Source organism: Coturnix japonica, chromosome 1 (assembly GCF_054131305.1).
Source record: "Coturnix japonica strain WE chromosome 1, WE-NBRP24, whole genome shotgun sequence".
In the NCBI taxonomy this organism is placed as follows: Eukaryota; Metazoa; Chordata; class Aves; order Galliformes; family Phasianidae; genus Coturnix; species Coturnix japonica.
The window spans coordinates 50,540,420-50,553,083 of NC_140663.1; the positions used below are offsets into that span (position 1 = coordinate 50,540,420).

At 42.6% G+C, this 12,664-nt stretch overlaps 2 protein-coding genes across 5 annotated transcripts in view; one reads left to right on the top strand and one right to left on the bottom strand.

Annotated features, from left to right (window-relative positions):
• LARGE1 (LARGE xylosyl- and glucuronyltransferase 1) overlaps positions 1-8,582 on the bottom strand; it is a 278,743-nt gene extending 270,161 nt beyond the window's left edge. For 3 of the 4 annotated variants that reach the window (XM_085539589.1, XM_085539582.1, XM_085539594.1), the window contains exons 1-2: positions 7,762-8,567; positions 6,207-6,293 (exon numbers count right to left, since the gene is read on the bottom strand). The gene's annotated coding sequence lies outside the window, so the exon portion shown is untranslated. Of the gene's footprint in view, positions 1-6,206; positions 6,294-7,761 lie in introns of all 4 variants that reach the window. The other variant, XM_015863617.3, reaches the window with a different exon arrangement.
• Positions 5,190-12,061, top strand: LOC107314420 (uncharacterized). The gene is made up of 4 exons (XM_085513386.1): positions 5,190-5,225; positions 7,550-8,793; positions 8,900-9,063; positions 9,249-12,061. Exons 1-2 carry the CDS (start codon positions 5,190-5,192, stop codon positions 8,618-8,620), a joined length of 1,107 nt encoding a protein of 368 aa, XP_085369512.1. The 3' UTR covers positions 8,621-8,793; positions 8,900-9,063; positions 9,249-12,061.
• Positions 12,062-12,664: the final 603 nt, after the last annotated feature.

Below are 12,664 nucleotides of genomic sequence, written 5' to 3' on the forward strand. Positions count from 1 at the left end.
AGCTGAAATGCATGGAGCTTTGTCTGAGGATTCATGATGAGCCAACCAAGGGTTTACAGGCAAGGATCAAAGAGCAGACCAGTACAGGTGACACTGTAGTGGGTACTTGCTATGGGCCATCTAAAAACACTGCTGTGTCAGAAAAGTTCTGGCCACGCACCAGTGCTTAGGCTGATAGAAAGGAACTGTATATTTCACCAAGTACCCTTCATGTACACAGAACTGGTGTATTTGTGCTTCACCCAGAATAAAGGGAACCCAAGCCTCTAGGTGTGTTCATAATATTAATATATAACTGCTTTCTATAGTACATTCATAATTCCACTACTTCACCCAAAAAAAGTCAAGATGCTTTTCCAAATCATATTACCCCCATACAGGGCCTTAAAATAAATATATATGAAAGCCTGGATGAAAAGGAAATGGAGAAAAAAAAAATGAAATCATCAACTTTCATCAGCATATCAACCTACAATGCAGAACAAAGCTTAGGAACAAAATGCAACAGAAAATACACCACACAATTAATTATTTCAGGGAACTCTTTATACTAACTACAGGTCTAGAAATCTTTATTACTGAGATAGAACACATTTTTCAATCTGACAGTGGGATACATACCTTACAAGCATGGAAGTAACCTTCTGCTGAGACAGATGCTGTGCCTGCCCCTGCTTATCAGTGCTCAAAAACAACCTAAAACTAATATAAAACTTCACCAATAGAAGTGCAGCATTTTTACCAGTTAGCATCTATCAATAAATCAGTGCAGATTTTGGTCTCCTTAACGTTCACTTATGATGACTTCTGCTACATTTGCAGGCTCAATGGTCTGTGGCGGTTTCACTCTCCAAGTTTCTTAGCACCATCCATCCATAGATAAAACTCTATATACTTAAAGAACATTAATCTACAAGCTTTGAAGACCAAGATATATCTGTTTACTCCTACAAGCATTCTCCCATTTCCTTCTCCCTTAAACATACTATTTTCTGCTTAGAAGAAGAAAAACATCCCTGTCTCCCCTTGGTCACAGCACTGCCTCTAAATCAACAGAGAACATCTGTAACCTCTACTAGGATGAGCTTCATTTATCCAGTTAAGTAACTTACAAATATTTGTTATTTGATTGAAATATGTACATATGCACATATACATTAAAAATATATTACATGCTGAGTACCAGAGACCTTGCTTTATCATCTAAGGCAAAACTATATTAAGCAATAATTTTTTTGCTAAAGACACAGGTGTTTACATATGCTCAAAGCACAGGACGGTGACTCAGAAAAACAGTGCTCTGCTCTTTGCTTTTTGACTGACCACCTGGGGAACTCTGCTCAAATCACTTCACCTGCTGAGCATCAATTTAAGTTTCTACACTGTTCTCTAGCTCATCCTAAACTGCGCTGTAAAGTATTCAAGAAACCCATGAATTTATTTCCACTTCATGACTAAGACTGAAAAATTGGCAAAGTTATACGGCACAGGAAAACTTCTGTCATCACCTTCCATTTCTCACATACCAGTGGCACAATATTACTACTTTGTTCATCCTCATGAGGAAATAAATGTTAGGAACCTCCTTCTTCTCAGTCCATTGGCCATCTGCACATAGTTACATTGTTATTGTAACATAAATCAGGACCTAAGCTTACTGAACTGTATTTCACATCTTCCCCTATACGATGCAAGTTTATGTACCTCAGATGACACACACGAGCACTGGCACGACAGCAGTGGACACTGGCAGTATAAAGAAGCTGAGATTCTACAGTCAACTGACCCAGCAGGGCATGCAAAAGCTGCGAGGCTTTGGATAGCTGCAGCAGAGATGCAAATTGCCAGATGGATAACCACATTGCAAGGAAGTAAAAGTACGTAGTTTCTCACCTTATAAACCAGGTACAAGGTGATCTGATTTTGGCCACACAGGAGTCATCCCTAATGGAAAGCTTTTATATGAGAAGGAGGTGCTACAGTGATGTAGGACCTACACTGCTAATTTAAACAACGGGTGTGAAAGACCCAAGAAGGTTGCTGGAAGCTACTGTTTTAACCTACCAGCCCTTCAGATGCACTAAGCTTATAGTAAGAACAGGAGAAAGGGAAAACTGACCACAGCATTCATAATGAAATGCAGTAACTTAACCTGCTGTTGGTTTGCTTCTCTTTTCACAACCAAGATCTGAAAGCAACCATGGAATCATGCAAACCTATCCTAGACCACAGCATAAACACTGCTTCTTTCTTCAAGTTTTAACCACAAGATAATTGCTAGATGACCAGTTTAAGACAGCTGTATCTGAAACGTCCTCCATTCACATATCTGATTTCTGCTTGCCAAAGTAATGGTTCAGATTGCAATACAGTGGTCTGAAACTTGTCACAGGATAAACACCATCAAGTACAAAGCTCTCCCTTTCTTGTCTGTCACCAGGCAACTTGTTTTAGCCCCTTCTGGGTCCCAAATTATGATGGACTCAGTATCAGCACCAATTTTATTTTTCTATCCCTCCTTTCTCTGTTTGCAGCCTCCTGTGTTTTGACAAGATACATCTTAATGAAGACAGGCATGCTTCTACCACTTCTTTAAGCTGATCATTTTGTTGCTTTTTGAAAGCTAACGTCAGTCAGTATGGGAGAACACTGCAATTTTCCAAGCATCTACAAGTGCTTATGGCATCATCATCATCTACAGATTTCTACTACTTGGAAATCATGGAAGATGAACAGATTTCTCATAAATGCAGTTGATGTTAAAAAGTTCAGGAAGACCGAGGATAAGGACATAAATTGTAAAATATTCCAATAATAACAACAGAAAAAAAATGCACCTTTGCAGGAGTCTCATCCATCAGTGTTCCAGCTCTCTACTTCAATAGAGCAGCATCTTGTTGCAACACACTCATTAATGAAGAATCCAAAACACAATTTTACCCTTTTAAAGATGTAGCAATCAATTTTATCTTAATTCGCAAGCTTGGTAGCCAATATTTTATCCTAGAAGACTTGCCTTAAACAAATGATAACCTCCCTGCATTTAAATCTGAGTCATATTCTAAAACCAGTCTTGGGACTGAAAGAAATACAAGACTACAGAAACAATTTAACTTCTGCTTGCAGGGATAACGTCAGCTCATTTTCTACAGTAAATGAGAAGCCTAAGACTTCCTTCTGTTTTAAAGCAAATGAAAGCTACAATACTTAAGAGCAACATGATCTAAAGAACATATTTGAGGTTTTTAGTAGTACTAGGATGACTGGTTTTAATTTCCTATTTCTACCCAATGGCATTCATCCTTCCAGTACCTTGGCCTGAGAAAACACTGAATTAAACAAATTCATAAACTGAAGTTCAGTAATTTCTGAACACAGAATTCCATTTGCAGTATTGATCATCAGCAGCATTAGCTGAAGTCAAAATGGAAAATTGTCTCCAAAGAAATTGATTACTGATATTACTGAGGTTTAGGGGCACATCACTAAGTCAGAGAGAAAACTGAAAACTAGCCAGGAAGAGCAGATTTGAAAAGCCTGAACATCAGCTGAAAATTTCACCTCTTCCAAACAGTTCACAATTCTTCTCACTCCACCCATTTGTACTTTTTATTGTAGGGTGAGAAGTATTTATTTCTCCAAGTAGACATATTAATTCCCAAGCCCCTAAACAGGTACAGAAGTCTATCTAGAAATTTCAAGTAAACTCAGAGTTTCCTTTTTTAATTTAAAAGACAAAAAAAACCAACAAAAACACAACAAACATCTGGGAGAACTGAAGATTTGTGGCACCCACCTCCTTACAGCACTGGTCAAGAGATGGGAAGTACAATGACAGAGAACTCCTTTTAACAGTCACCTACTCTTTTTTATTACTATTTTCAAGTGTATCTATCTTACATGGAAGTTGGCAAGACAGACTGCACCCTTCCTGTGCTACCTCAGATCTTCAGCTTCCGCCAGGCTACGTGATTAGGTCTGGATTTTTCCTATTGCACTAAACAGACAGACATTGCTGGGGCTCCTCTCACCAATATAAAGTGCGGCTTCTACCCAGTTAACTCCATTGCTGTGGGAATAGCATCTATATTCTATAAAGAAAAAGTTATTTGGAAATCACTGTAAGTAGCATTAGGTCAGACACCGTCAGGTCTGCAAATTAAAGCAGGTAAAGGAACTATTCTACACTGTTTGCTTCTAATTCTGACACAGATGGCACTTACACAAGGATTCCAGACTTGGCAGTTTTGCTTCAAAGTCATTGCCAAAGCCAGGATAATCCTTTCCATCAAATTTCTCTTTGATTTCTGAGCCACCAAGTTCCCTGTAAAATATAGTTTGCTAACTGTTACTCTCTTTTCACAACCATGCATTGAACAAGCTTTGACAAGAGATACGATAGACTTCCAAATGCTAAGCCAAGTCATGCCAAAAGGAGTCCCTATGAAGTACAATGCTCATTTCTCATCCCTTATTCCCAGGTAACTGGGGAGGGGCACAAGGAGCACCAGAAGGAAGATAAAAAATGGCAATCAAATGGGAAAAGCAAAAAAGGTTGAATAAAATTACTTTCCCTGATTGTAGTTCTGTCTCTCCAGCTCATAAATTACACCAGGTGTGGAATAATGAAAAAGAAGTGACTGATTTTTAAAGCTAGCATTCACTGCAAAAAGAAAGATGGGTTCTAACCAGATAATTTACCAGGGGCAAAAAATACCACATGTGTTTCTGTATGTAGGCACAAAACTTGTTCAGAAAATTCTTTAGCCACAGAATTAGGCAAATAAACATCATAAGCAACTCAGCGGAGATAAACTCATACATGACCAACAGTGAATCTGCATTGGCCATTACATCCTCATCTCGAGCACTTTGTGCTACTATTGTCAACACACATGGGTCAAAGGAAAAAGCAGATATGACAAATCTCATATCCCTACAATGGCTAATTTTTAATTAATTCTAACACAGTTGATGAAAGGTCTTTAATCAAAGCCAGCAATGGCTCATTAACAGGGACCTTCACACAAACCCAGGTGCCTGGGCACAACAAAATAAGAAAGATAAGGTCCATATGCTATTCTGGTTCCAGACAAGCAACTCCCATCAACAGAGTTCACCTGTGGATTGAGATCAGTGTAGACAAGTAAGACTTTGCAGTCAGGTGTAATATGATTGAAAGCGCAGCAATGACAGCAGAACAGCAAGATCCCAGACTGCAGCAAGTAAGGGTTTGCTCAAGGGTAACAACCCATAGGCAAAGAAATTAAAGGAAAAAAGCCGCTTACCCTTGGAAGGCCTAAGGTAAGCAGAGATCTCCAACAAGATACTCTTGTCTCCACTGCCACCCTTAAGTGAGGTGTGGGAAGGGGCAGATCCTGGCCTTGCTCATTCCAGTCCCTCAGGTGCACTGCACGGAACTGAGCTCCCCTGGGTTGGCCCTGCCTTCTCATGAGGTCTTTGATCACTGTTTCAGGCCATGACTTAGCATTTCCACTACATCAGCTTGTAGATTTTACCCATTATTAGCCTTCAGTTAAAAATCATCTTGCAAAACAGCTTGGATTTCTGTCAGTTTTGTGCGTGTTTAGGATTACCCTTTGCAAGGCAGACACATACACACACAAAATCAGAGTATGAGAGTAGTACATCCCATTAAGGGTCTACTGACAATCATTTAGTCCATTTAAAACTAAGTAAATGGATGAACATTTCAGCAAGAAATAGTCAAACAAATGGCACTTTGGAGTTTTGTTCCTTTAAAAACATATTTAAGAACACTTACATTTCGCAACAGAGGTGTACATGAGAAGTGCCAAGTTTAGCAAGTTCCTAACGTAATTCATTCAGGAGAAATACTGCTTTTGCTAATATTAAGCCCTACACTCTGAAATTTCAGCAGATCAAGACTGTGACAGATGTCAGTGTTGCCAAAAGACACACAGTCATTCACAACCACTCTGCACTTTAGCTTTTAGAGGGACTGTGCTTTGGAATTAAAGCAGACTGAATAGCTGGCATAGAGAATCCAACATATTTGTGAGTAATAGTATTCTGAGTGCTCATTAAAGAAAAACTCAGTGCAATTTTCTCCAGACCACAAAGGAAACCCTTACATTTTCACAACATCTGAATGCCAAAGAAAAGTTTAAATTAATATACCTAATACTAATAAATGAATAATAGATGAAACACGAAGAACCTACCAGTCCAGTTATCCATCAGAGACTCTGCTGATCCTGCAGCTTCTACATGACTTGCAGCCTTGCTGATCAGGGGCTGTTACAGGGCACCTAAGCAATAAGAAATTCACATTTCAAACTAGTAATACTTATCAGCAACTTGCAGTTTTCAAGAAGCCCAAGGAGACCTGTTCCACCTTGGTCATCTCTCCATTTAAATCAACAAAACAAAAACCACAACAGAGGGAAGAAGCTTGCGGAGGGGGGTTGCTTATTTTGTTCCTATAAGTAAACCTGCCTCTGATAACTTATCTTTGCTTGCAGCAGGAAGCACAGAACAAAGCAAAATGATTTTGTTACAGTATTCTCCCTACTCTGAACTCATCCCCTGCATTTATACATATGATTTTGCCTTTAAGCTTACAGCCTAATAATGAAGCAACAGAAGCAAGGAAAGAAGACTTCGCTTCATAGGTGTTATTACATTAATCTGTTCATTTTCACCAATGAATGGGAACAAAACCCACACTAACTAGTCCCCCTAGCGTACCTTTGCAGTAGGAGTCTAAAGAATATGTAGCAAATCGCTACCCTGCCTTTTTATGTGAAGTCAAAAGCTTGCCTTTTTTTTTTTATTTGCTATTAAGACAGCCACTTACAGAACTGCAGGGAAACCAGGCAACCTTTCAATTCATTTTCCTCGTTTCTCTGCTGCTTCTGAGCAAGTAAAATTATATTATACAAACAAAATTACTCTGCATCCAGAAGATTTCACTAAATAAAACCTGCTGACCTGTTGGCAATTGCCAAGTCTGGCTTTAACGCAGCACTCTGTTTAGCCTTGTGCTTTCTCTTCCTTCCATCAGTAAAGCTGCATTTTAAAAAAGCTACAGGACTTTGGATTCATCAGTTTTTCTACCCTGGTGCCTGTACCTCCCAGAACACATTAGTGACGACCGGTGCCTTGAAAACGTTCTGTGATAATTTAAGAGTACAACAAAAGTGCTGTGCAGATAGGCTGTATGTACACTACGAGGTTTACATCTAGTAACCACAGCCCACATGCCTCCCCAGGCTAATTTTTTCTTAACGCACACTGGGGAAAAAGTGGGCTCTGTCTGCTCTCAAGCAATAACCCCGCGTTCCAAGTTGAACAAAGCAGAGGACGCTGCGTTCAGGTGAGAACGCGAATCAAGACCGCTCGCCTGACGCTCTACAAAGAACCCGCTCGCTTTCTAAAAACAAAACGGAGCACAGCCTCTCCAAAAAGAGTTACATAAGGCGCTGCCAAACTTCGAGTCACCTCCAGCCCCGGCGAGCGGGGCTTAACGACCCGAACCAGGTGACGCTCGGATACGAGGTGACAGAGCAGCCCGCCCGGCCGACAGCCAACGGGGCTGGGGAACCCTCGGCGTCCCGGACAAACTCCGGAGCGACGGGCAGGTGCCTCTCGCAGCCGGGACACCCTCCCAGCGCAGCTCCCGGTTCGCCGCTTCTCGGCAGCCCGCAGAGGGGCACTGACTGACCGATCGCCCCTCGCCCTCCCCTGGCCCCAGCGCCCACACGGCCTCACACTCACCTCCCCCGGGCGGCGGCGGGACGCTCCGCGCCCCTTCCCCGTGCTCCTTTCCCCCTCCTCCTCCGCTCCCGGCGCGCAGCTCCAGCTCCGGTCCCGCAGCCGGGAGGTGCCGCCCGGCGGTCCCGGCTCTCCGCGGGTTGCGCGGGGAGGAGGAGGGCAGCGGGGAGCTCCTCGCTTCTCCCGGGATGCGCCGCCTCGGGCTGCCTCCTCCTCCCCCTCCTCTCTTCACGGCCTCCCCACTGTCCGGAGGTGCCGCCCGGCCGTCCCGTTCGCCGTCCCCCGCCCCTCTCCCCGCACAGGCCCCGCCGGCGGCCGGCAGTACCCGGGGGCGGCGGGATATTCCGGCCCGGCCTCCTCTCCTCTCCTCTCCCCGGGGCCTGCTGCACGATCTCCGCGGGGAGACGAGGCCCTGCCCGGCCTGAGCAGCCCCGGGAAGGTCACCGGCAGCGTGCAGCCGGGAGAGGAGCGGCTCCCCCCGGCCCCGCTCCTAAAGCCGCCGGCCCAGCCTCAGCCTCAGCGGCCGCTGGGTGCCGCGCTCCGCCCGGGCTCGCTCCGTGCCGCTGCCCGGTGCCGCCTCCAGCTCGGAGTGCCAGGCTGCCCCCTTCCCTTTCTTCCTTCCTTCCTTCCTTCCTTGCCTCCCGCCCCTTCCCCGCTGCCAGACTTCCCCCGCCCGGTGCCAGGCTGCCCCCTGCGGGTCTCGCCGCCCACCGCCGGGAGTACTCCAGTGCCGGCAGAGGGGTCCTCGCCGCAGCCGCCGCTCTGCCCCGGGCTCAGCGGCAGCTGCAGTGACTGTGTGTCTGTGTCATGTCTGTGCATGGGCGGGAGGAGGCGCGGCGCCGAGGCGGAGCCAGCCCACTGACACACCGCCCAGCGACAGGCAACGAGCGCCCAACCAGCGGCAACCGCGCACCGACCGCCTTCACCGAGCGGCGCCCCCGGTCCGCTGTACCTGGACCGGGCCGGGCCGGGCCGGGCCGGAGCGGGAGGGGCAGAGAGGGGAGAGCCGGCCCCGCACGGGGCTGCACCTCAGCGGTAAGTGGAGGGGAGCCCGGCCGCGGGAGGTGCCCTGCCCGTGAGCATCGAACTGCATTTAACTCTATTCGTTGTTTTTATTCTTTCTTCTAATTCTCTCCGTGAGATAAACCGTGTGTGCGTTGCTGAGGGAGGTGTCTGAAGCTCTATGGGAAGCACAAGCAGGACAGAAATTCCGGGAGGAAGCCAGTGTGAACGTAGTTCGGAAGACGTTCATCCCTTCCTAGGATGGAAGAGGAAGGAAAGTAGGCGCGTGCTTTGGGTACCAATGTAAGTAATCAGAAGCAGGAATAACAGGGATGCTGTTCAGTGTTTATTGCTTTCTTTTTCCAGAATTCCAGGAAGAGTTCTTTCAGAAAAGAATGTTGTTCTGTTACAGGTACTACAGGTGCTAATTTATCCTGTTCCGTCAAGTGTTTAAATGCTATAATCGATCCTGAACTTATGTTTTGCAGTACACTCTACCAAAATACTGTGAACTCAGGAGCAGATTATTCATGGGAAGATAGCGTTTGCCAGACTCAATTAAGACTTCGGTCCATCAACTGCAGTGCTCTGCCACCAGCTGTGCCCACTGCCCGATTCTTCAGTCAGGAGTGGTATCAGATGAACTGCAGTAAATCATGAAGTTGAATGTAACATATACAGGTTTGTCTCCATAGTTTTCATGAGCAAATCAAAGTCAGAAATGAGCTATACTGCAGTGAGTTACTCTGTCCATGCGCTTAAGTGATGCAAAAGGGTCACCTATAATGAAATAACATCTTTATCTTTTCTTGCAATTGTGAAGGTTTGCAACTGCTTTGGTGGCAGTCGTGATGAAAGAATTGCTGGGGATGTATGGAGGAGGACCCAAGACTGTCTGTATGCTTTCATTATTAAGAAAGCCACGTTGTCTACTGCCTACCACTGGAAATTTGAGTGGATTCATATGTTTTTAGTTTCATGCCGTGTCCTAAAGATTTGTGAATTTCTTGCTGGATCAATTGGTAAAGGCATAAGAGTGCACATATTCAGACAGGTTATAGCACTTTCACAGTAGCAAAGCATCACTGAGTAAGTACAGTAGGACTAAGTCTGTTCATAAGACCTTGAAAATTTACAAATTAGCTGAGTGTCAGTGAGAACAAAATTATTTCCAGTATAACCATTTGATGTGAAAGAAAGGAGGGGTCTGAGGTCCATAAATATTCAAGCTAAGAGCGTACGTGGAGTTCATCTCCTGTTGAGACCAATGAAGTCTTTTTTACATTCTTACAGTTGCTTCATTGTTCTAGATGAAGTCAACCAGTATGAGCTCTTTTGAGAAAAAAGACAGTGCTTTGTTCATCAAGTGACATCAAATGCTTTACTAGTGCATTACTTCCTAGCTTCAATTATAGCTAAAACATTCTTGAAAGCTACTAAGGTGTCTCTGCCCAAATTACTCCACAGACACTCCTGTGATTTATGAACATTTTAAATACATGGTAAGACTGGTGCTGCTATGTCACACTCAAGATTTTGGACATGCATGGACAAAATAAAGTTTTCCATGAGCTGCTTTTGTGTGGAGTTAGTGAAACAGCTACTTTTGTATAGAAGTTAACCGTTCTGGATATTGTCACAGGGAACCAGAGGCTGATTGGATTGTGTTAACTGATGTACTAAAACACAGAAGGTTGCAACTCTTTGTTCATAAATCATCACTCTTGACTTCTAGATGTGAAATTGCACAACTGTTGATGATATCAGAGTACAAAGAGCAAGACTAGAAGTCTGGAGCAAGTCTCAGTCTTTGACGTTCTTCTTATCTGCCACTACAGTGAACACAGGGCTGCTGAAGGACTGACTGCCCGACATCTCTTGTAGTAGGAAAGGTGTTTTAGACAGGAAATGACTGAGATATAATCTCCAGTGGAAAAATAAATGTCTAGGTCTTGCGTGTAAATGGAAAGTCCATTACATAAGAAGCTCTCCCTTATGGACTCTAAATTAAAGTTTAATTGAGAACAAAACACAACAAACAAACAAACAAAAAAACCACCACCAAAATAAAAGCAGCCTGAACAAAATCCAGAGCTCTTGTGGCTGTAACAACTAGGGGAAGAATCACCTTGATAAAATTCATACCTTTAAGTGAGTAGAAAACATCATGAAAACCTAAAAAATCTAGAATTCAAAGAAAAATAAATTATTAAAGAGAAATGTTTGTCTTTTATGCCAAAGTCAATTTCTGACAATAAACTGAATGTTCTGTGATAAATTATGTTGAATTTCATGCACATTTCTCCTGGAATTCTGTTGTGCTTCTGACCCAAAAAGGAAACGGTAAACATGTTTACTTGCATCTTAGCTAAGTGTACAATGCTACAGTCTAAGAAAAGGTGAAGGAGAGGGCTATTTTCCTCTACTTGTTTACTTTGTACTGCAGAGAACTGTTTACAGATTTTCTGTTTTATTGTTGCTGTCAGTTAACTAATTTCCCTTTGTTATGACTTAGTTAAATGGAGAATAGTTGAGGTTTTTTGTTTGCTTTTAATCTGTTTTGTTTTTAAAGGAAGGAATAATGCTTTTTAAAACCATAACAAATAGTGGTAAGAAGTAGAAGAGTAAGTAATTTTATGAAGTTAATCTAATTTGACAGTATTTTTTATAAGTTGAGGTCTACCAAGATGGTCAGGTCTGCATTGCTACTTATTGATGACTATTTTGCTAGTCTGCACATACAGCTCAGAAAAGATTTTGGTTTTTCACTCCATAAAGTTAACTCTAATATCTCCTGAGGTCTCAGTAGTGTGTAAGTATATCCTATAAAATGAATAATAATTGTTGTGTTTAAAGTGATGTGCTTTTGGTTCATGGTTTTTTGTTTTTGTTTTGTTTCTGATGTAGTCTTCACACTATTCTACTCACAATGATAATGGATTCTGGATAATGTACAATAACATGATTTGTCTGTGTTAACATGTATCCTTCCATTTACTGAAACTTCTAGCAAAGAAAAGCAACACCGGACAAAGTTTAAGTAAATTTGCTTAGCTAGGAAGATGAAATTGACCCAAATACTCTTACAGCCTAAATCAAGGTACGTTGAAGTAAGTAAAGCAACTTCAGTGATTCTTCTGGTATTCAATCTAGACTGTCCTTTGTGTCCTAATCTGTGTTATGGGAAAATGTGTCTACACATCTATACATACGCTTTTGTGAAGCTTCTTTTTATTAATTATTTCTATTTGGTTCACCACAGTCCCAAACAAATAATGGATATATTGTTTATCTCTTGTTATACAGTCTGTTTTCTTTTGTTGCGTCTCCTTTTATTCTCCTGCTGTATGAATGCTAAATGAGATTATGACAAGCCTCAACTAAGTTGTAAACCTATATAATTAATATCTGCTATCCTTTCTAGGAGAATTCAAGTGCACAATGTATTGCTCCTTCACTCTTTGCCTTATGCATTTAGATTTTAATTCATCTAAGGAAACCTTTTACTTCTCAGGTAAAAATGAGGATCAAAACAAGATCTTTTATTTCCATTAGAAGCACTTAATGGTCTTCTCGTTTTTGGAAGGCCTAATTGTTTTCAGAATAGCTTCATTAACTTCTGAAAGTGTTACCAAGACAGGCGTCCCCAGAGCCAGGATGCTAATTAGAAGGAAAACTGGCCTTTGAGTATTTGAAGAATTGTGTCTTCTTTAAAAGAGCAAGAAGGCTCATTCAATCATTGACAGAATGTTTCTGCCAAGAAGTAGGAATAACTGCCAGTTATACAGACTCAGAGAATACCTGTGACAAATGACTTATTCCCACAGTCAAATGATTTCTTCAGACAACCAACAACAGGAAGCTCTCTGACGATTAAGTGAATAGTGCTAAGATGTCCATCAAC